Source organism: Ceratosolen solmsi, unplaced genomic scaffold (assembly GCF_000503995.2).
Source record: "Ceratosolen solmsi marchali unplaced genomic scaffold, CerSol_1.0 scaffold11, whole genome shotgun sequence".
In the NCBI taxonomy this organism is placed as follows: Eukaryota; Metazoa; Arthropoda; class Insecta; order Hymenoptera; family Agaonidae; genus Ceratosolen; species Ceratosolen solmsi.
The window spans coordinates 14,264,255-14,287,886 of NW_011948416.1; the positions used below are offsets into that span (position 1 = coordinate 14,264,255).

At 28.0% G+C, this 23,632-nt stretch overlaps 1 protein-coding gene across 1 annotated transcript in view; it reads left to right on the forward strand.

Moving 5' to 3' along the window:
* The window catches only part of tei (irregular chiasm C-roughest protein teiresias), a 176,196-nt gene that overhangs the window by 56,240 nt on the left and 96,324 nt on the right, over positions 1-23,632 (forward strand). Inside the window, exons 2-3 of the mRNA XM_011496163.1 lie at positions 6,083-6,428; positions 7,111-7,346. Of these exons, the coding sequence (XP_011494465.1) occupies positions 6,083-6,428; positions 7,111-7,346 (582 nt within the window). The remainder of the gene's footprint in view (positions 1-6,082; positions 6,429-7,110; positions 7,347-23,632) is intronic.

Sequence of the window (23,632 nt, forward strand, 5' to 3'; positions counted from 1 at the left end):
TCGCGCGCTCTGTTGACATCCATTGATCATGGCATGAATAATGAATGTATATACTCGGTCTGAATAATGCATACATCAGCTTCGAATAACGTATGAGCGCGGTGCGAGTGAAGCAAAGGGACACGAAAGCAGAGCGAGTTAGATAAACAACGACAGAATGAGAGAGTGAGAATGAGAGTGAGAGTGGGAGTGAGAGCGAGAGAGAGAGAGAGAGAGAGAGAGAGAGAGAGACAGACAGACAGACAGACATATATACTGACAAACGTATATACTGACAAACGTATGTATATGTTATTACATATACAATAATATAAAATTATTATAATATAATATAGATGCATAGTGGTGCGTAGCGTATAGTGGGAGGAAAAAAATTACGTATGGATGGTGGGTGGAAGAGAATAATCGAGAAAGAGATATGAAAGAATGAAGAATATGAAATGAGTTTCTATATAGAAATAGAGACCGTTGAGAAGGGATGGACTTGGTTAAGGAGGCAGTGCCTTAGCGTTCTCAAGCTTAATGAAAGGAATTTTAATATACTATCTAGTTGTTATTATTATTCTTTAATGAAATTGAAAATTGAATTATATTCGTACAAAGTAACGTAAATAAGTATTTTAGACTAATACCTATACAAACTACAATTATAATAGTTCAAAAGAATTAACATTAAAATATAAATATTATTTTATAGACACTATGATTTATCTTGATGATCTATCATTAATTAATCTGTATATATCAATAAGAGCATTAATTTTTTAATTCTTAATGTTAAGAAACTCTGCGTATAATATTATGATACTTATTATAAAAGTCCTGAATTCAAATTGTATTTCTTATTAATCTTAAACTTATTTGTACAAGCGTAAAATTGTAAATTAGTAAGAAATAAATTCCTTAAGTACATTTTAAACTACATTTAATAATTACATATAAATAGAAATATATCACTCACGATATCCAAGACGTATCGTTGGAATTGTGAAAACGCAGGAATAATAATAAAATCAAACCAAAGATGAAAATTACAAGTCAAGGTTTTATATGCAAACGCCATTATTAATTTGAAAATTATCTTTCCTTTTCATATAAATATAAATATAAATAACAATACTATTAATAAGATACTCTTTTATCTTACTGATATTACTCTTACATACAATTCTTTATAATAATTTTATAATTATAGACATTTATTTGTTATTGTTGTTGTTTTTTTTTTGTTTTGATCGATTTTTAGCTCATTCTGATAATATAAGGAGAATTTTAAATAAAACTCTCTCTCTCTCTCTCTCTCTCTCTCTCTCTCTTCTAAATTAATTATTATTTTTTTTACATTTTCGTATTCATATAACCAATAAATACAGCAGAATATATAATAAAGATATATGCTTCGTCAAAAATATACATTTCAAACATAACTATTTCAATGATGTATAGTATTCTAAAACAGATAAAGTTTCTTAAGGTTTCTTGAAGTTTAGAGCCACTGGAACTTATAAAGGTTTGTACTACTTTTTTCTTAGAGTCACAGAAATGCTCTTACGATCTTGAAGCCTTTTTCCGAAGAACACACTATAGGTAGAAACGTTATTTCCTAAAAGCCAATTCATGGAAATGCTTTTAAGATATCAAGATAATTTTTGTTTTGTTTTGTATTCTTGATTTTTATATTTTAAATGTAAATATTTAAACTATTTGTGTGAATTTTTTTTAATTTAACGATTCAACATATCTGCATTAATTATATTAATTAGAAATTATACTTGTTACGCATTGACTTGATAAATTAAAGTGTAATCAAAATGCCTTTTATTTATATATGATATATATATATATATATATATATATATATATATATATATATATATTCCACTATACCAATCACACTTCACGGAAGATCTTATTTATATAAAACTTATTTTCTTTGTTATAACAGCACTTTCCGACAAAAATGAAAATATTACATTGATGATACTATAAAAATTTTAGCCGATGATATTTTACAGAAAAAAATTTATAAAATTTTCACAAAAGTCAAAATTATTTTTGTAAAGTATTACTCGCATCATAAAACTTTATATTTTTAGTAATATTTTTTATTTTATTCTATGTTTAAAATATTCTTTATCAAAGGGCTCTTGATTTTATTAAGAAAATTTCTATGGTATATAATTAGACGCGACGTAAGGAAAAATTTATTAGAAACTTAAAACTATGTTTGTAAAAGTGTAATTTGCAGTAAATATATTTCCTACAGAGAGTTATTTTATATTCGATGTAATTTTATAAATAGTGAGAGAGAGGGAGAGAGAGAGAGAGAGAGAGAAAGAGAGAGATTTGTTTTTATTTTATAGAATTAATCTTATATCGTTTAATGTAACGTTGTAAAAAGGGCGGGTAATTATATTTTACGATTTAGTTTATTTACGTAAATTTTAAATACTATTTTATCAAAATTAAATAAATTATAATCTTTAATAAACTGCATTTCTTAAATATAATCAATATCAATTTTCTCGTTTTTTTTTGTTTGTTATTATGATTATTATTATTTTTTCTTTTTTTTTTATATTGTAACATTGACCTCAAATTAATAATCGATAATCCAATAAATCTTGAATAAAATAAAAACATACGTATAAACTGAAATGAATTAATACAGGTTTAAAAATTTTAATAGTAAGTGTGTTTTTAAGCTTAGAGTAATGCCTGTATGTTAGATTGTAAATATTGTAAATCTAGAATTATTGTTTATTTTCATTTATTTCCAATATTCATGAAAAATGAAAAAATAATTTATAACTGTAATTTTATACGTTACTGTAAAATAATAAATAAAAAATCTTTTTGCGTTTTTACCTTGATTTAGTAACTCTTAATATTCAATTTATGCAAAAAGCATAATTTTCTTATATATAGTAGATAATAGTAAATAATTTTCATTTAAATAAGTTCATATGTTGCGTGTGAAAAAATAAAAATTATTAATTATACTTAACTTTCCGTATTTAGCTAAAGAAAATAATAAATACTAGGGAGATTATATTGTGTGATTATTACATGGAAAAAGTGTAAAAAGTGACGTGAAATAAACAATTCTATAATTATAACTAAACTGCTAGTTGTTCTTATTTATGTACAATTCGGTATCTAGTAAAAAAAAAAACAAAAAAAAAATACTGAAAACCCTCCTACGTTTTTGTTATAATTTCATAGAAGCGAGCTTTTTTGAAGGAGAAAAAAGAGAACAGTAAAATATTAATCAGATTGTTAAAAAAAAGGAAAAAAAAAAATAAATAATTTAGAGATAGATTTTTGTAAGAATTCATTTATCATATTAAGGATTTCAGTGAATTAAAAGTAAATAAATTGTTGTTAGCTATAAGATATCATATATTTATTTAAAAAAATTATTTTCAACCACTATTTGCGCGCGCGCGCGCGCGCGTCTGTTTGGGTGGGTGCGTGTGAAGGGCATAGGTGCGTAAAGTAAATTCCAGGATTATCTTGAAAAATTTCATTTTTCAAAGTACTCTCTACTCATTTCCTGTCCAAGCACCTACGATAGAATCTCTGTAAAAGGCTTTCTTCCGGGCTCTTGCGGAGCGATGGCCGATTGAAAGGGTGTGTACAACACGTGCACGTCGATACTTTGTCGGGAGGAAAAAGGAGGATGAAGTCTGGATAAAAGGTGAACTTGTACCGAAACTACTTATACTTCCGCATCGCTCGACCGCACAATGTGAAATTGCAATCAGAGCTGCAGCGTAAATTGCAAAAGGTTTGAGCCAATATATTTGCTGCGAGACATTATGTAGTAGGAAGGGGATGAAGAGGAGACTAACAGTAGGATCGAGATTAAGATGATAAAATCGAAAGTAGTGCTAGGCTAAACTGAAATTGAACGCTTTTTGTTAGCGGTACCTAAGTCACCGTCAACGCCTCTCTTGTCTCTTACTTTGCGCTTTCGGTCTACCAACATCTACTGTATTCATTCTCTCTTTCACGCACAGACATACATATATTTTCTCTAACTCGTCTCCATTACTTCTTCTTCTATCCGCTAAATCTTAACTCTTTCCATAGTTTTGCTAATCCCCCATCACGCCCCCTCTCTCTCTCTCTCTCTCTCTCTCTCTCTCTCTCTCTCTCTCTCTCTCTCTCTCTCGCTCTTCATTTAGCTAACATTTACCCCTCTTATGTACGGTCTATCGCCTCGTTAGATGATACAGATAAGTCTTAGTTCAGTTTAAACACTTCTCGTTCCCATTCACGGCCCATTAGATCATAATTAGTTTTCTAGAGGAAGTATTATACGTTCATAAACGTTCGTAACGGTCTTGGCTTTGAATTTATCGACTGGCAGGAGGGGCGACGCGGAGGAGGGGAGGGGATGGGGGATGGGGGGGGGAGAAGAATTAGATAGAAGAGCTATCAGAGAAATAATCGTAAAATATTGTTGTTGATTGATGTATGTAAAATTATGACAAGATTCATCGCGATAAGTAGAGGCGCGAAGAGATTTAAGAATCCCAAGCAACCCAGTCAATTTCATTTATCCGCGTTATTAAATTACTCTTCTCCTATTAAATTTTAACAAAGCCGTCCATTATTTTTCATATTTCTTTGTCCCTTGTCGTTCACATTTCGATTAAATATTCAACAAACTTCTAAATTTTGTCACTATAAATGTGCAAAAAAAAAAAAAAAAAAAAATATTTTTATGATCTTTCAGATTAATACTATCTAATATTATTATATTATTTGAAAAATATTTGTTTTTCTTTAAACGAACGCTTGGATATGATTATAGTATTATGTAAAAAAAAAAGAAGTAATTATTATATGAATATCATGAGATCAATGGATTATTCGTGTACATAAAATGCAACTATCCTACTGTCAAAATACTGTAAATGTCCACGTATTGCCTTATAAGCTAAAGTCGGATGAGATTTCCGTTTGAATGGACGAGTCTATACAAATATGGTGTTGGAATCGTGAAAATGGTTGTGAAAAAAGCTGAGTTACAGGCGGCAAAATGAGTCCCGTTTTCAACAGAATGAAGCATACGGGAAGATAGAGAAGCTGGAGATATCGAGGTATTGGAAATAGTGTCTGGATAAGAAATGAAAGAGGATGAAGAAGTGACGTAGAGACATCGAGGAGGAAAGAGGTGCGAATTGAAGGGTCTCGCTAGGGAATTGGTGAGGGAAGGGGCCCCTTGAGGTGTTGTCACAGCTTTATCGAATTCCGGTGGTGCGGTAATTCGATGAAGGTCTTAGCTCGGAAAATATTTACCACTGTGCTCGCGCCTAATTCTTTCTGCTAAAAAAATTTCACCGACTTTCTTCAACGCTCGAAAGAATCAAACGAAACGATCCACGGCAATCCAACTCTTTGCCAAATATATATTATTCCTCGCAGATGTCTTATAATCAAAAGTTTCGTTCATTAGCAATTTGATTAACGGACTTCAATATCTCTACGTCTTTCTTTTCTTTAATACAGTTTATAATTTTTGTTTAAAGGAGAATTTCTCTATAAGATGGATTGTTATGTCTCTCATTCAAATTGCATATTTGACACTGACAATCAAGAAATTTAAAAATTATAATGTTCACCACGGCTACAATGGGATAACTATATAAGGGTAACGTGAAGATAGTAGAAGGTAGCTCGGAGCAATAATATTATATAATTAATGGATGAAACAAATTTTCGTATGTAAATATTTTTAAAAATAAATAACGTGACATTATTTTACACTATTTCATATGCTATACGTATCATTAGACATTTAAACATTGAATTATTATTTTCAAAAGGTATTTCATTGTCGTTATAATCAATCGGGTAAACATAATTTTTATGACTTGCCTTCGTATTAAAAATCTTTTTGCGATTTATCGCAACTTTTACTATAGCACAGAGAATTATGTATATAAAAAAAGTCTCTTTCTTTTACATTCAACATATTATACAGGATTGTAATGATTATCTAGTTAAAAATTGCAATTTCTCATGATTCAGAATGTTATTAAAGCTCATTTCTTCGTTACTTGGTAAACAGGTTCGGTGAATGAAGCCGGGGTATTTACATTACGAGAGAGGCAAGAGAGTGGCGGCAAGAGGAGTAAGAGGACTACGACAACGACGACATCGAGCCCGACGAGCACCGCCGCGTCGTTGAATCTTCTGACCGAAAGCGACGAAGATGTCGTCGAACCCGCAGCCTTGCTCGCCCCCGAAGATGCCGCCTGGAGAACAGAGTCCTCCAATGTATCCGTCGACACTGTTTCCTTGTCAGCGCTACCTACTCAGCCACCCGTTGAGCTTGTCGTCAAGCCCCTCAGCAAAGTCGTTTTACCCTGTGATCTCGAGGGCAATTACACGAGGCTCCTTATGCCGGCCGTCAGGTAGGTATCTTTATTACATTCTTCTCTTACTTATCGATAATAACATTTTACTCGATCCGAACAATTTTTCACTATTATTTTTCATTTCCTCATTTTATAATATATATATATATATATATATATATATATATATATATATATATAACGGATGATCGTATAAAATATTCGTAAATATCTTACGAGACGAAATGTTAACGTATTTTTCTTATCTAATTATAACTTGTGAAACAAAAAAAATAATCAAAATTATTCTTTACTTTGCTTTTCTACATTTCTAACTAATATATTTGGAGAAATAATTTTTTCAAAAATCTCTCACGCATTTTAGTATAAAAATATTTTATGTATTTGATATATATATATATATATATATATATATATATATATAGATAATTTATTGATATATATTTAGGAAGAATGGAAAAAGTGTTTTTTGAAATGCAACTTTTTGCCGAAACATTTACGTGTTTTTTTTTTTTTTTTTGTTATTTATTTATTATTATTTATTTTATTTATTTTTTTTCAAATAATTTCACCGCGCAACATTTGATTTTATTTGCATTGGAAATTCCCTTGGCAAAATATTTAGTTTAACAAACCATTTGTTTGTAGCTAAATAAGAAGTCATATGAAAACTCGATGTTGATTTCATGAATTAATGATGCATTGAACCTTCATATAGGAGTTATAGAATTCGACCAGCAAGCTGGTTACACGAGGGAGTAGCGGTAGATATGATAACCATTGATACCAGGACGGAAATGAGTGGCACGGGTCATAGATATATTGGCGACTCGTCGACAGCGGCGTTGCATATCGATAACGTACGACTCGAAGATGATGGTATTTGGACGTGCCAACTCGAGGACGACCAAGGGAAGCTCCTCGTCGGTAGGCCCGTTAAGCTAGTGGTTCTTGGTAAGTTGCAGCGATTTTTGTTGTAAAACATTATTTTCAATCAACAATTGACTGTAAACTATCTTTTAAATACTTCAATAATGCTTTAAGATTAAAGTTTGAAGGACATTTAACCGACTGCATACGGTGTATTTTGAAAGGATGGGTAAAAATTTGGCATTTTCGTAAATCTTATTCTCTTAGAAAATTAAAGCACATTTCTGAAGAGTTATTTTATTTTTACATACGTACGTACGTACGTACGCGCGCGTGTGTGTGTGTGTGTGTGTGTGCGCGCGCGCGCACATATATATATATATATATATATATATACATATAACATAAACAATAACATAAAAACACGATACATGAAAGAGGTTATGCTGTCCTTATGGGATTAAATGAATGCTTTGATAGTGGAAGAGCATGCGAGTAACGAATATAAATCGACGATAAAACCGTTTAGTTCAAATTTATCGTGGACTGTATATGAATATGTAATATTGTCCGTGTAGATAATAAATTTGAACATAAGACCACGAGGCGAGTAAAGTTAAATTGAATTCTGGAATTCGTTTGACGGCCCCTCGAGGCTTACGTTCGAATCATGAAAGTCAAGATCCTGAGCCATCGATATAGAATTGCGTGGCAGCCCACGGTAATGCGGTATATGCATATTAATCCGATGCAACGCTCAAATTTTGTTGGTTGTAATCTATGAATATGTATAGATAAACATTTTTTGCGCACTTCAACTACTTCTCGTGCTATTCATGCGAAAAAATACATAAAACGTATAAGTGATCTACACTGTCTTAAAATATTTTTCCTTTATGTTGTCGGCATTTGCAATAAAAGAAGTATTGCTTTGAAATAGCACATTAAAGTATCTATTAAAATAAATGATATTGCACATTGAAATTGTTTTTTTTAAATTAAAATCGTTAAAAAATAATTCGATATTTCGATAAAAAAAAAAACAAAGTATTATAACATGAAAATTGAAAATAAAAGTTTTCAGATAGCAAGATATTATAAATTGAAATTCTGTTCAATCATATAAAGCTTCGTTTAATAATGCATATTTAATAGATGTATATATTTAACGTAACATTTGATTAACGAAATTCAAAGTTTAGTAAAAAATTTTTTAAATACAAGTTATTTTTCGATATTTGATAAAACATTCTTTTCAATGCATCATACAATTAAGTATAAATAATCTGGTTGAACATGAATAATTACTATTATTATTTCTCATATTATTTTATCATTATCATTATTATTATCATTATTATTACTATTACTATCGATTTAATAACATGTTAAATTTTTTTCAATGTAAATGCTTCTTAATTTTTATAATTGATAATAAGCAAACAAAATTTTATTCATTATTTTCACTATTGATATTTTATATTATTTATCATAACCGCAGACACACACACACGCGCGCGCGCACGCACGCACGCACACACACACACACACACATATATATATATATATATATATATATATGGATATGCAATAGTTGTGATAACATAATTACAAAAATATCAGTTTAATAACAATTAATTGTATGTAACTAATTATAATTAGGATACGTTTTTAGTAGTGTACCTAATCATTATATATAATTATTCGGCGCCATCACTCGTCAGTTATGCTGTCGCGTACATTCCACAACTAAGTGACAGTGACATATAGACTATTAAATTGGAACGTATTTGCACAGAAACTGATAAAAGTCATAATTTAACTTAATTATTTAATTTTCTTTTGTAATCATTACACACACACACACACACACACACACACACACACACACACACACACATATATATATATATATATATATATAGATATATATATAGATATATATATATATATATATACATCTATAAAAAACGAATATATTTCCATTTACAGTTATTTTCATGTATTATCCAGATAAAGTATTACAGATTTTGAGCAGATGCTTTGTTAATATTCAGTGATGTAGCTCATAAAAATTTTAATTTGTGCATAAAATTCTTTACGCTTGTTTGTATCATTTTAAATTTAATTTTGTACCATATGAATTATTCTTATTTTAGTTAATATGACTTTATTATTGTATCAATATATTTTAAAATATGCCTGTAATTGATTTTAAATTTATATATAAATATGCATATAATAAAATAATTAACCTTATTAATTATTAATATTTTAATAAATCAAGCTTCTTAAACTTCACACGTAAATTTATAATGCAATATTACACTTTCTATGGCATTTATTGTTATTGTAACGAACATTGTAAAATACTATTTATTATTGAATTTTAAAAAATTAGGAATAGTAATTAAAAATTTTACTTGTCAAAAATACAAAGACTACACTATTATAAATTTAATTTAAAAATTCTTTTATTTTTAATACAATTGTATTAGTTATTTAGTTTTTTGCTTATTAGAAGAATAAATACAAGAACGTAATTTCAAAAAAGGATGATAAATAATTATATAGAACGTTGAAATTATTTGTATATATTGAAGTAATTTACAAAAATTTTTATTAAAATGTTTTATAATTGTATAAAATTTGTAAAATATGTAGTAGATTTGTAGATATGAAAATAAATTATTGCAAACGGTGTCAAAAAATAATGTCGTAAATTGTAAATATGAATAATTCATTAGATTACGGTTTATAAAATATCAACAATTGTTTCAATTAATATTTTATTATTCTTTTTATTATTTTAATAGCGATAAAATCAATAATTATACTATGTATCGTAATAAATATATTATGAACTCACAGAATGGTAAAAGTGAACCGATAAATAAATGAAAAACTAAATTTTATTTTATGAGTTACATATTTTATTATAGTTATTAGTGCATAAATTTTTCTTTTTAAAATCGTTATACATGTTTAACTTATTCGTTTGAAAAATTTTAATAATTAAATATTACTAATGTGTTACTGTATTTACTCGTGACACAGCTCAATACGAAATAATGCAAAGCTTTTACAAAAGTGCTGATTTCCTTCGTGCAAATAAGATTAGAACACTCGAAAGTACGATTTGCGTCATTTCCATCGGTACGACATTAATATTTGAGTTTTCTATTACTGCACAAAGATTAGTTATATCAAATATAAGTAAACGTAACAATAATGAGCGTTTTTTTATAAACAGTATAGAATTTAAGGAATATAAATATATAAGGGAAAAATAGACTAGTGATAAATGTATTAAAGCGCAAAAAGTAAAAAAAGAAATCTTCGAAATCTTGGTTCGAATCATCGTTAAGATAATAAATCAATATAATTAATCTTTTTTTTTTTGTGATAGAATAGATTTTGAAAATCGGAACGTATATTGGTAATTTAAAAATTATCTGAGTGAGCTGAAATAACTTTTTAGACGTGATTGACACAGCTTAGCGTAGTTCTATGAAATGTCCGATTTTAGAAAACGGCTAAAATGTGCTGACTTCGTGTGTATTTTATTCACTCGTATGTGTTATCTGGGTTGTCTTTTTTTCTTTTTTAAAACTCTAAATAATTTACATAATTACAAGCAAACTATAATCTGCTATTGATCTGACTCTTAGTACCTTAGACATTTTGATAAGATATTTGCATACAAGAATTATCTTTAATTTCTTGGATTATTATTATAAATTAAAATTTTTATAAAATATATGCATTATTATAATGATATACAAAATTTTTAATTTATTCATTTATTCACGTAAATTTTACAGAAGATAAAAAAAATATTTTTGTATGTGTTTGAAACGATAATACATTGAATATGTGATAATTTTAAGGAACAGATAGTCTACGAAATATTTAAATTCATTTATTATTGAAGTAAATTTTTAAGTGGAAATTTTTTATTTATTTCAAGTATTACAGTATTTTGCTGCACAGTATTTTTCCTTGTGGTAGTTGTAAATATTTTTAATATTAATAAGTTTTCTCATATCAAAAGATAAAAAGTATAATATAAATTTTAAAAAAGGCTTAAGCTCCTACGTACTTGATACACTATGTCCATAAAATGAAAGACTTTATTTTTTATCAACTTGATTATGTTGAGAAATTATTGCTGTCATGAAAATTATAAATGAAATTACATTATAATATAATATTTATCAAAATTAAGATTTTGATTCATGATTGCATTGGATATTAAAAATTTTTACTTTAAATGTTCAACATATTATTAATAGATAATTGTTATCAAAGTGTATTGTTTTATCTGACTTAACAACGATTAATAAATTGTACATTTAAATTTGAAATTTTCGGATTTATTTATTATATTTCTTATAATATACAATTACCATGGAGTCTCCTACGTTTTCATTCTTACGTGTTATCTTATTTCATTATTCGATCAAAAGCATTAAACAACTAGTTGTTGTTGTTAGATTGGAGCTTTTGTCTATATAAAGGTGATATTACTAGCAGCAACATACATCAAGTACAGAACTGCTGTTATAATTTTCTTACTTACAGCGGTTAAACTTATGGCATCAGTTACACTCAAATATATTTTTCAAGAACATATAATCTATGCAGCCACATTTTTTTTATCTTCATTAAGCTGTAAAGCGTCGCTATATTTGATTTATTTGAAATGAAAATATAAAGCTACAGATGCTAACAAATAATCCAGGTAAAAGTGCATTGATAAATTAGACTGACTTTAAATAAATAATAAATAAATGAATTCGGAAAGGTAGGTGCATAATTTTATAAGCGATCTTTTATTAAACTTATAGATAAAATATACTTAATTTTCAGATTTTTCTTCTCCTCGTTATGCATTTTGAAAGTAAAAGTGTATCTCAGGTAATATTTAACTGTTGATTTTTTGAAACATTAAACTTTTAGTTGCTTATACGAGATTTCAAACAAATAATTTTTACTTGATAACACTATTATATTTTAGATAATATTCAGATAAATGTAAATATAATTATTTATCGAGCCCATATTAAATGTCAGTGAATGTTGAGTATCATTTGTGAAATCTTGTAAAAATCTCACGAAATGTTTTAAAACATTACAATAAAGGCAAAGGGAGACTTCTTGAATTTTTTTATTTGCGAGCAAGGGTTTAAAGGAGTAAGATTAAAAGAATAAGCACCGCAATAATTTTCGCTACACAAGCGTTATGAGAACTCGTTGAAACTCGAAATTACAAGAGTAGTTATCTCGCAAAGACATAAAACTTTTCAAACATTTTACTTTAATCGTTAAAACCTCAAAGTTTGATTTTCACTTTGTAGAATGTCTCCTGATATACACATATTCAAAAAATCTAATGTGCTAATCAAGATAACTTGCATCGATCACATTTTTTAAGTTACTAAAATATATCAAATTTACCTCACGGCCACATAAATTTACTATCAATAACGAATATTTTATACCTATTACAGTTATTATAAAATAAATTTGCTTAAATTAATGAATCTCTTACTAATTATAATTCACTTTCAAACTTCGTAATCAAAATATCTAATAAATTGAGTGATTAAATATAATCGATGTCGTATAAATATATGAGATATCTATTTATGCTTATGATTATAATTTACTTTTAACAATCGTTGGAAAATAATTCGACATTTTAAATTCTTATATTGACCTCTAAAATAGTTTAACTCTATAAATTTTTATATGCACGATTATATATTTTATTTTAAATATATGTTAATTTATTTACGTAGCTATCGAAAGTATGACGTAAATATTACTTTTTCCGAATTAAAATAGTTAGATAAACTAATGTTCATTCTGAAAATCTTTCGTATATACAGAAACTTATAAATCAATCGAAACAAACGAACTTTCAAATTTGAATTCGTCAATTAAGAAGGATTTTTGTACCGATTACTTTTGCTCTTCTATATAATATTTTTGTATTTTAAAAATTGAAAACAATATTGACTTGCTACAATTTAATAAAATAATAAACACTAGTAGTAATAGTAGTATTAATGCATTAATATCTTAGAAAAGAATTTCCAGAGAAAATCAGATCAATATTATCGGAGAATTCAAATATAATTCCATTACTTTTTCTACGTGAATGTCATTACTGTCTTAATAATAAGAAAGTATTGAATTAGCATGATAAATGAACTCAATGGTATATCGATTTATAAATTTATACTGAAGTAATGATGAATTATTAGTGCTTAATATATTATATTAGCACGTATTATAATATAAAAAAATATATTACTATTACAGCATTATATATTACCATTATATTACTTATTACATTGTGTTCTATATATATATATATATTACTCATTTATCTTATGATAAAATACTTATTCATTAAAGCAATTCTTGTTATTAAAGTCAATAATTATAGTTATTTTATAAAATTATTATTGTTTTCTGAAAAATAATTTTCATTAAAAATGAATATAAAAAAAAAAAGAAAAAAAACAATCAATATATAAATTAATTATTTTAAAAGATAAAAAAACTTTTAAATATACATATCGAAGGTAATTTTGTTAAGAAAATCAGTATTTCAGAAGCAATTGGAAGATATATTTAATAAAATTGAGTATACTTATTATACAATCTTATATGTTTTGGTCAAAAACTACTTGATAAAGTCAGATAAAAATTGCCAATTTATATTTATGCATACAAGCGCTTGGTTGAGCATACACATAGCTTTCTTTTATCTAAATTCAATCTTATATCTTTGAGAATACATAACGTTTGTATCAGCGTAATACGAAAATAACTCTATATTTCTTTAAACGATAAAGAAGCTAGAACTTACATATACATCCACATATCCCTGTACATATACGCGTATGCACGGTAACGGTTGAGATTATCTACTAAGCCTTAATATCTTTTGCGTTAGACATCAGTTATATGCTACATTAATAAATATAATACATTGAATAAATTTATATTGGAGAATTGATAAGCATTATTCTTGCATAGTCTATAATTATGTAATTAATTATATTTTTGATAATAAATTTATATTTTGCAAAAAAAAAAAAATAAATAAATAAATAAATGAATAAATACAAATAAAAAAAAAATATAACTAACTCATATCAACAAAATTGCTTATGTTTTTATAAAATATCAAAGAGCTTTTATTTTATCTTAATCATAATTGTTGTTGCTATGGTCAGATTTTATCTTCGAGAGTTGTGATGTTATAAATAATAAATAATATAATGTATGTAACAAATTTAGTATAATTCGTATTGTTTTCATTTAATTATTATCTTACTTGTTAATGTTCATAGTCGACTCACTGTCATGGAAATGATAAATTTTACACAAATTAATTTGCGAAATAAAAAATTATAGGAAAAAATTTATTCTACATCACCATAATATTATCGAAACTTTGCGAAATAAAAACTAATAATAAAAATTAATTTTAGATAAAAATAGTTTTTTTTTCTCAGTTAAAATTTCATATAATACATATAGTTTTGGCAAATTTTTAAACTATTAAAATGATCATAAACTTAATTAATAATAACTTAATGTTTGTAATAAAATGTTTAAGTGAACGTGAAATATATTCTCTAAAATTGACATTCTCATCGATCGAATTGTAAACATTGATATTATTATATATTATAGGATAATATAAGATTAAAAGTGATATATGATAAGAGATTATTAATAAAAATATAAAAATTAGCATTACTCTTTGTTATCACTTAAATTTTATCATTTATAATTAATCGATTTTGAATGAAATGAATGGAATATTAACGAACATAAAAAAATTCTTATTTAAATTATTTAATTTATTTTGAGAAAATAAGGAAATAAGATTTTTTGTTTTGTTTGTTTTGTTTAATGTTAATAATAAGCGAATCAAGTCTCACAATAATAATATAAGTAGAAAACTTTGTGTTAACGATCTAACAAAATCTTATTATCGAAATGCGCAACATTCTAATATTAGCATTCTTAAGATATCCGAAACTTTAAAAAAGTCCCGCTTATATATTATAAGCGAGTGAATACAGTTAACGTAGTTATAACTTAATTTTTCTATGAATATCTTAGGAAGGTAAACTTGCACTATAATTGTGCTAAATCAGCACTAGATTTTATTTTAAAATTTATACGGATTCGCTTAAGTCGACATTATTTATTTATAAGACTATTATAAAGTTATATTGGAGTCTGGAAATATTAGAAACAAATTAGAATAGACGAGAAAATAGACGAGTAATAGGGACAAGCCTATTACATTTCAATATAATAATTTCTTCTTTGCCGAAGATATCTGACTAACCATGATAAAGAATTTTCTTTATAGTTCACTCGCGTTGAATGTAGAAAGAGTAAGAAATAGATAAGACAAATTGGGACGGGTTTATGTTCCTCTTCTCTCAAAAAGAGCGTAGAAAAGCTCGCGAAGAGCTGACAACGAGCAGAGATTATCCTTGTCTAGAAGCTCCTCCAGCTCTACTCTTGTTGATCCCGAATAACCTCGTGCAGTATCTCGTAATAAGGAGAAATCGCGTTTATCTAACGTAAATAGGAAATTCCACTATATGGTTAGTATCGTATTTTCTTTCTACTCCCCCCCCCCTTGATTTAACCCTAACGAATCAACATTGAGATAACTATTCAAGACATTTGCCATTTCGATCTACCTTCTCATTAACCGCTTCTTTATTTTCTAATTTATTTCCTTTACTTTAGTGCAACACAACGAATAATAAAACATGCACATCCATACGTTGAATCAGATTTTCAGAAAGTACTTTACCTTCTGCATACTTTGAATGTTCTTTACTTAGAATGCATTCGTTGCTACAAGCTGGAAATTGGAATGAAAAGTATTTACTTCTCACTTGTAATCAAGTATTTAAGTGTACAAGGAACTTTTACCCCGGGCAATTTATTCTATAATAATGAATCTTCTACTGAATTTACAAACTGTTCGAAGGCGAAGTAAATCAATTATAATTAAGGGGCTGTACAATGCCTGCCTTCATTACGTAAGCTGCGGTACAATCTCCCACGCCAATAAACAGTTTTAATTAAAAAAGTATTTCGATTTATGAAAAACCAAAATTTATTTACCTTTCCTAACATAATAAATGCTTTCAATTTATATACTTTCAATTTCATGTAATTAATAACAGCGATTACTTTAACGATCGTCAAAAAAAAAAAAAAAAAAAAATATAATTAATTTAGAAATTAACTTCATTTGGTTCGGTGAAAAAAAATTCCATTGACATTTATCCAAATAAACTAATTCACGAAAGTATTGTTTTAGTTGAAAATTTTTATTAATACTTGAAACATAATGTCGACATAGAAAATAAATTGTTAGACGCAAATAATAATATCGAATATTGAATTTGCCACAAAAATATGTTGGAATAATTTGTACTTCTAATTAAAAATGCGAAATTCATAAAAAAAAAAAAAAAAACAAAAAACAAAAACAAAAAGAAAACAAAACAAAAAAATAATAACAATTCATCGTCGAAAATATAACATTTACATTTTAAATTTAATACAGTAATAAACGGGCATTCTTATAATCGAATAGGCATTATTTTGAAAAAGCCTTAGCAACAAAAGTGAACAATTAAACAAAACGTTAAAATTTTATACAATATTTCAATAATTTCTTCTTTGTGATATATATATATATATATATATATATATATATGTATATATATATACATTCGTTACGCATGAATTTCTGTAATAATTTTCAAACGTTAAATTGTCATTGTCTGAAATGTATTAGAGTGCATTTAAATTACTTTTTTTAGAATAAGTCATACGAGAGTTAAAAATTCTTTTATAGCATTTTTCGCTTTACATATGATTCAGCAAGCTTTATTCTCTATTTATTCGTTCTCTTCTATTCTTAATAATTTACTACATTGTAATACCAATCGTAATTGTATGTTGCAATAAAATTATACGATCGCACTACAGAAAAATCAGTCGCTCGTATGGAGACTAAAAATTCTCTCCCCAACCACTTGAGAGAATGTAAAAGTCGTATAGAAATGAGAAGTGAGGTTATAAAATTGTCAAGCTATTTACATTTATTGTATTGCAGTGTAGCTTGGCTTATCATAAATAAGTAAAAAATTTTGACTACTTTGGCACTCTTCAAGTTCAATATAAAGCAAATGCAATACCAAGAGAAACGACGTTTGAGTCCCTCGCGTATTATAATGTCAGCGTGAAGATAATGGTGTGGCAGTCACGCATAAATGCTCCTTAGATGCGAGAATGAGAGAACCTCTACGAAACCCCATGCAAATTCCGAAAATTCAAGGGACACAGATTTAGCACGTGCACTGACTACATATTACACTTATCTCTTCTTCTTCTTCTTCTTCTTCTTCTTCTTCTTCTTCTTCTTCTTCTTCTTCTTCTTCTTCTTCTTCTTCTTCTTCTTCTTCTTCTTCTCTCCACCTCCTCCCCGCCCCTCTCGCTTCGTGTTTGCGTGTCTTGGCATGGACGATGTACGCGCACGCATAATTGCGAGATTCCACGTTGGATGTTTCAATGGAAATGTCGAGAACTTTTAACCTTTGCCGTAAAGAGCAATGCTTTTCCATATTCCATGCTATTTACTATTTTCTCTCTTCTTCCTACATGATTTCAAAATAAAATCCAATTATTGAATAAAATCAAAAAATTTCGAGATAAAATTCAAGATTCTTCCATTTTAAATTCAAATTAAAAATTATTTTTTCTTCGTCAATTATTCGTGCAGAAAAGTTAAAGTGAAAATTTATTCTTATTGCTAAAAACTTTTACCGCAACATTTATGAACAAATATATCTTCTTTTATAATTTTTCTGAAAGATATTAGTCATCGCTATAAGATGGTAAACAATGTATAACGGCTTTATTATTATTATTATTTTGCTTTATGTTTTTAATAAGATTAGAATAAAAATCAGCGCTAAAGATTCAGTATTCTTAAATCTTTCAAATCACAAATCTTCCGCAATATTCATTTCTTATGTAAACTTTTTGCGATGGATCGGGCAAATAAGTGCATTTACTTGCATGTATTCGTTGGTTTGGGAAACGAGAATGAAACGCGGAATAGAGCCGAGTGACTAGCGACAATTTATGATTTTCGCTAGGAAAGCAGTTGCGTGAATACAAACCAATGACAGTCGCGAGATAGCTTATCGTTTTTTGGAAGGTCAATTTTCCGTTTGTGGAAAAGTGACGGGGAAAACGCTCGAAACATCGTATGACAAACGACCTTTTACAACGGATATTTGCATCCTCGATAGTTTTGTTAACTCTTTCTGTATCCCTGTTTTTTTCCCCTTTGTTAATTTTTTTTTTTTGTTTTTTTTTTTTGTTTTCGTTTTTTGTTTTTTTTTTTGTTTTCGTAGTATAGTGGCTTTATAGATTTTTTATTATTTTCTATTGGTGTAGAGTAGCGGCTGTTCGCAACAATGATTTCGCTTAAATATTTTGCAAAGATACCAGATAGCAGGGGTATTTTTATACTTATAGACTCGGAGTCGGTGATTATAATTAGTTTCATTTTTATTTCCAATCCAGACGGTTGTCTAGCAAACAGGAACAATTTTTACGTCCAATTTCAATTCAATTTTTACAGAAAACATTTTACGTCCTCGATGCCTCCTTAGTGAACGTATATACGTAAATATCAATAATGTATGTAAAAATTGTATGAAAATTTCCAATTCACCGATCCATAAATATTGAAATATCGAAGAAAAAAATCCTTCTAGCAAGCCATTAATTTCATATGAAAATCAATCTAAAATAGTTTTCGACTTATTACGTAGACATTAAGAAGTATAACTTCTGTCAGATCGGTTGCGTATCGTCGTTGGCTGCAGATGCCATAAATTAATGCCTCAAAGCCTATCCCGCCATCCACCTACGTAGACAGTAATTATTGACGTGAGTCGAGCAGCTGCCACTAACTACCACTAACTACCCATTGATTAGCTGAAGGCTCGCCTGTAATTAATGGAAAGGTCATCGAGTGAGCTTTTGGAGCGATTAGTTAACACTGGCATCTTTAAACTCCTTCATAAATGTCTTGGAGATTTGTAGGCGGCCAGACTTTAGGCCGTAACTCATATATTTTATAGTTATCGTTGTTTTTATTTAATTCTTTTTTTTTTTTGGAACCTGAATGAAGAGCTCGTCATTAATATGAAATTTCATGCAACTATTTACCCCCCACCCCCACCCCCCACCCATGCCACCACGCACTCTCAGCGTAGCGTGTTCTACGCTTTTGGTGCCGTTGTAAACTGGGTCAAACTGTAGATGTAGATTAATCAGTTATATTTTGAAAATTCGTGTACGTGAATACATAGGAATACTGGACATATTCCATAAAATGATTATATATTTAATCGATGTTTACATTATTTTATTATTTTTGAATTTTTGAGGTATTAGATTAATCTTGTGTTTTATGCGAGAGACTTGTAATTGTTAGAAAATTGAGTAAAGTAGACAGAAATTTTAATGGAAAGTAACGTAAAATCGATCTGATAGTTGATAAAAATTTTTTATAATAATGTAAGAATAAAAGTTTTTGAATAAATGGGTAAACTTTTTCGAAAAACAAATTCCGCTTTGCAACTTTAAAAATTCTTTACATTATTAATGCAAAGATGGAAATAAGAAGGTGAGAATAATTAAAAGTCATATAATATTTAATACGATAGAACAGGGCTTCGATTAATACTGCTAAAACAGTTAAAATATTCGGATGAAATAGGAATTTAAGTATAAGCATATAATATTTTAGTTAGGTTGGAGAGTTTTGTGTTGGAGAGTAAAGTGAGAGATTTCGACGTAAACTAATGTTAGATTGATAATGTCATAATATTGAAATAATATTTCAAATAGTAATTTAGTAATATATGACCTATAGATAAATTATTTAATTTATCGAAAGTGCAATGAAATTAAATATAATAATTATTAAATGAGTAATGTTGTATATTAAATAATAAAAAAGCTTTCAAAGTTTTTTTCTTTTTTTTTTTTTTTTTGTTTATCAAATAAACACGTAAAAAGAAATATTGTAAGCTATTTTAATGAATTTTGATGAATTATAATTTGCTCTACACTTTGAAATAAAAATCTTCTTTTCGAAATGCATTTACTATTGCTTTCTTAATTAGATTAAAAATTATTTGATAATGTTGACAGAATGTGATTTATTGCCAGCATAAGAAATAAATCGAATCTTTAAGAAAATGTTTTCAATTTTATTTTGCTGATATTATTCATTTTGATCAATTTCGTAGTAATTTTCTTTTTAACAACAAGGAATAATTATTACATCGCTACCTTCTTACTACTATTTATTAGTAATGACATTATGTAAGAATAATTAATAATTTTTTTTTTTTTTTAATACTAAGCCGTACAAATGTATTAGAATTGAAAAACCTTATGTTGGGAAGAACAGTAAGAACCTCAAAGGTTATATGTACCTGATGGGTAAAGACAGCGTACCGGCGAGATTAAAAATTTCGAAATGAAAGTGCCATGTAAAAAGAGTTAGAGAGGCGGCAAAAGCTCGCAAGCTGCCTTCAGCACATGCTGCCAAGTTTCATGTCGGCTTCGCGCCCATTGACTCGGCGGAATGGATGGAATGGCTCTAACACGAGAGTTGAATCCTATCTTTTTCTTCTGCTTTCTCATCGCTCTCCTCCTCCCCCCATCAGCCCCACCTCTCCCACACTCTTTACTTACGATCCTCTATTTTCCATTCTTAATGTACGATTTTTCACTTTTCAAGCTTCTTTTTTCTATGCTTCCACGATTGAGCTTTTTTCTCTCTCTCCAAAATCTCCGCAACCTCTCGAATTATTGTCTCGCACTCGCTCTTTTTATATACAGTATATGGCATATTTCCTTACTCTTTCGACATTTTCTCATTTTTCTCAGATGCGTTGCGAACAAGAAGATTTGTAGCTACATTCCACGAGCTCTTCGGACGTCGGCAGACCATAGTAAAGTGGAGTGGTCAGTCAATAGCTCGAAGCTTCCGGCCGACGTTGCACTCGAAGAGCTGTCATTCGAGCCGAAAGCTTTCCTACTTTTACGACAATATAGTCCAAGTACATTTAGCAAAGCTCAGCAGAAATATATGTTCCATACCCAACGATCGGATATATTTTTTATTTGTTGCATTGTTTAAAAATTGTTATCATTTATAAGAATTTTAAATGTATTCTGTAATGAGTGGCAGTTGCGTTTTTTTTTTCTGACAATCACATGAGATATTAATATTTCTTTCATTAAAAAAATTTTTTTTTCATCTTACTTATATTTCATCGTATTAAATACTTTTTTTTTTTTAACAACGTCTAATCGATAATTAACGCACTCAATTACATACTTTTACAACATATACATTGATTAAATTATATTATATTAATAGTTATATTATATATAACATTTTTACCCAATTATCTACTGTTTGAAGTTTATCTCTTAATTACTCATTAGATACTGTTCTGCTAGTTTACCTTCTACAATGAATGGCATGTTGAAATAGAAGAGAAATTATCACGTTATAGAGTGAAGGATAGCATCGGTCTTCCATTAATTAATCCCTGTCGTCATTTGATCAGCCTTTACATTTCACATAGTTGTGTAGAGTTCAATACTTTTATAGAGTGCGCTGCTTTTTTATTATTGATAAGTTTCAAAGTTATTAAATCTGTGCTTTCAATATGTAAAATTTTTAAATCTAATTGTGTGATATGTTAAACAGTGTATTTACCAGAAATTATATACAGAAGGTAATAATTCTTTTTTTTTTCTTCTTCTTTTTTTTTTCTTTTTTTTTTATCATTATTAAGGCACGTTTGTCAGTAATTTTTATGAATAAAAGATTCATTAATCTCATCTTATATTTGTTAAATTCTCTATTAGCATTATACAAATCTGTATATTTTTAAGTTAAGAATTTTTATTTTATTTCATGTAATTTGTTTGATTATCTTTTGTTATTTTACATGATTCAGTAAACTGTAATTACTATTCTAAATTTTTGTCGTTTATTATTATTTTTTTCCTTAAAGTTTTTTATTTCTTAAATTTTCATTCTTCAGTTTGTTTGAGCTTTCGATAAGTGTCGATTACAATTTTCGGTTCCGGTTATTTATCCATCTTCTCTTACTACCTCTTTTGTGGTCCTCTTTGTTTTCGGAACTATCACCCACTCTCTCCATTCGTCCCTTTCGCTCATACATTTTCTTCCTCTAATTCACCTTCTATTTTCCAACGACAACTACACTGACGATATTGCAGGAAGCGGGTGGCGGGGACAGAGTCGTTTCCGATTATATCCCCTATTTCCTGCCGCTTAAATTTAAGATCCTAGGAATTTCGCGCCTCATACAACCAAGAAGCTTGCACGTTCCAAGCACTACAATTGTTCCAAAATTCTCTCCGACTCTAGTAAGGACAAGAGAAAATAATAAAGATAAAAGACAAAATGTTACTTTCTTTCATTTTTACCTACTCGACTTTACAAATATTTATCGTATATGATGAGACATCTATTCGTGATAAAATTTAGGAATCTAAGATCTTTCTTTCGTTCTACCATATATTTTCGAAATTGAAAAATATTGCAAATGATATATATATATATATATATATATATATATATAGAGAGAGAGAGAGAGAGAGAGAGAGAGACAGACAGAGAGTAATAGAGAAAAAGGAACGAGGAAAAAAAGAAGCGTATAAGAAATAAATGATGCAAAAATATTAAAAATTACATAAAAACACGATATAAAATTATTTATTTAGTTCTACTTTCATATTAGACTTTGTGAAAGAGTTAATATGAGGATAATTCGATCTATTGATTTTTATTTTAATAGGAAAAAATAATGTAAAAAGCAGAGCTTTTCATAGGCTTCGATAATCTTGTAATTGAAAATTACACTTGAATATTTGTAAATGGATAATAAAGCATTATAATTGTATACTTTAAAATTACTTTCTTTAAATGACATAAACTGATACACACAAGAGAAATTGAAATTTATTTATATTACATATATGTATATATATATATAGTTGAATGTAATTTAATATCACTAAAAAATTCATTGTATACGCGGTTTCGCGATTTCAAAAAGTCATTTTGGATAAATATACTGTAAATAATACAAATATAAAGTTAATGCTTTGAGTTACTTTTTATTTTTTGAATCTATAACATCAATCTGATGTCTCGATAGTAATGCATG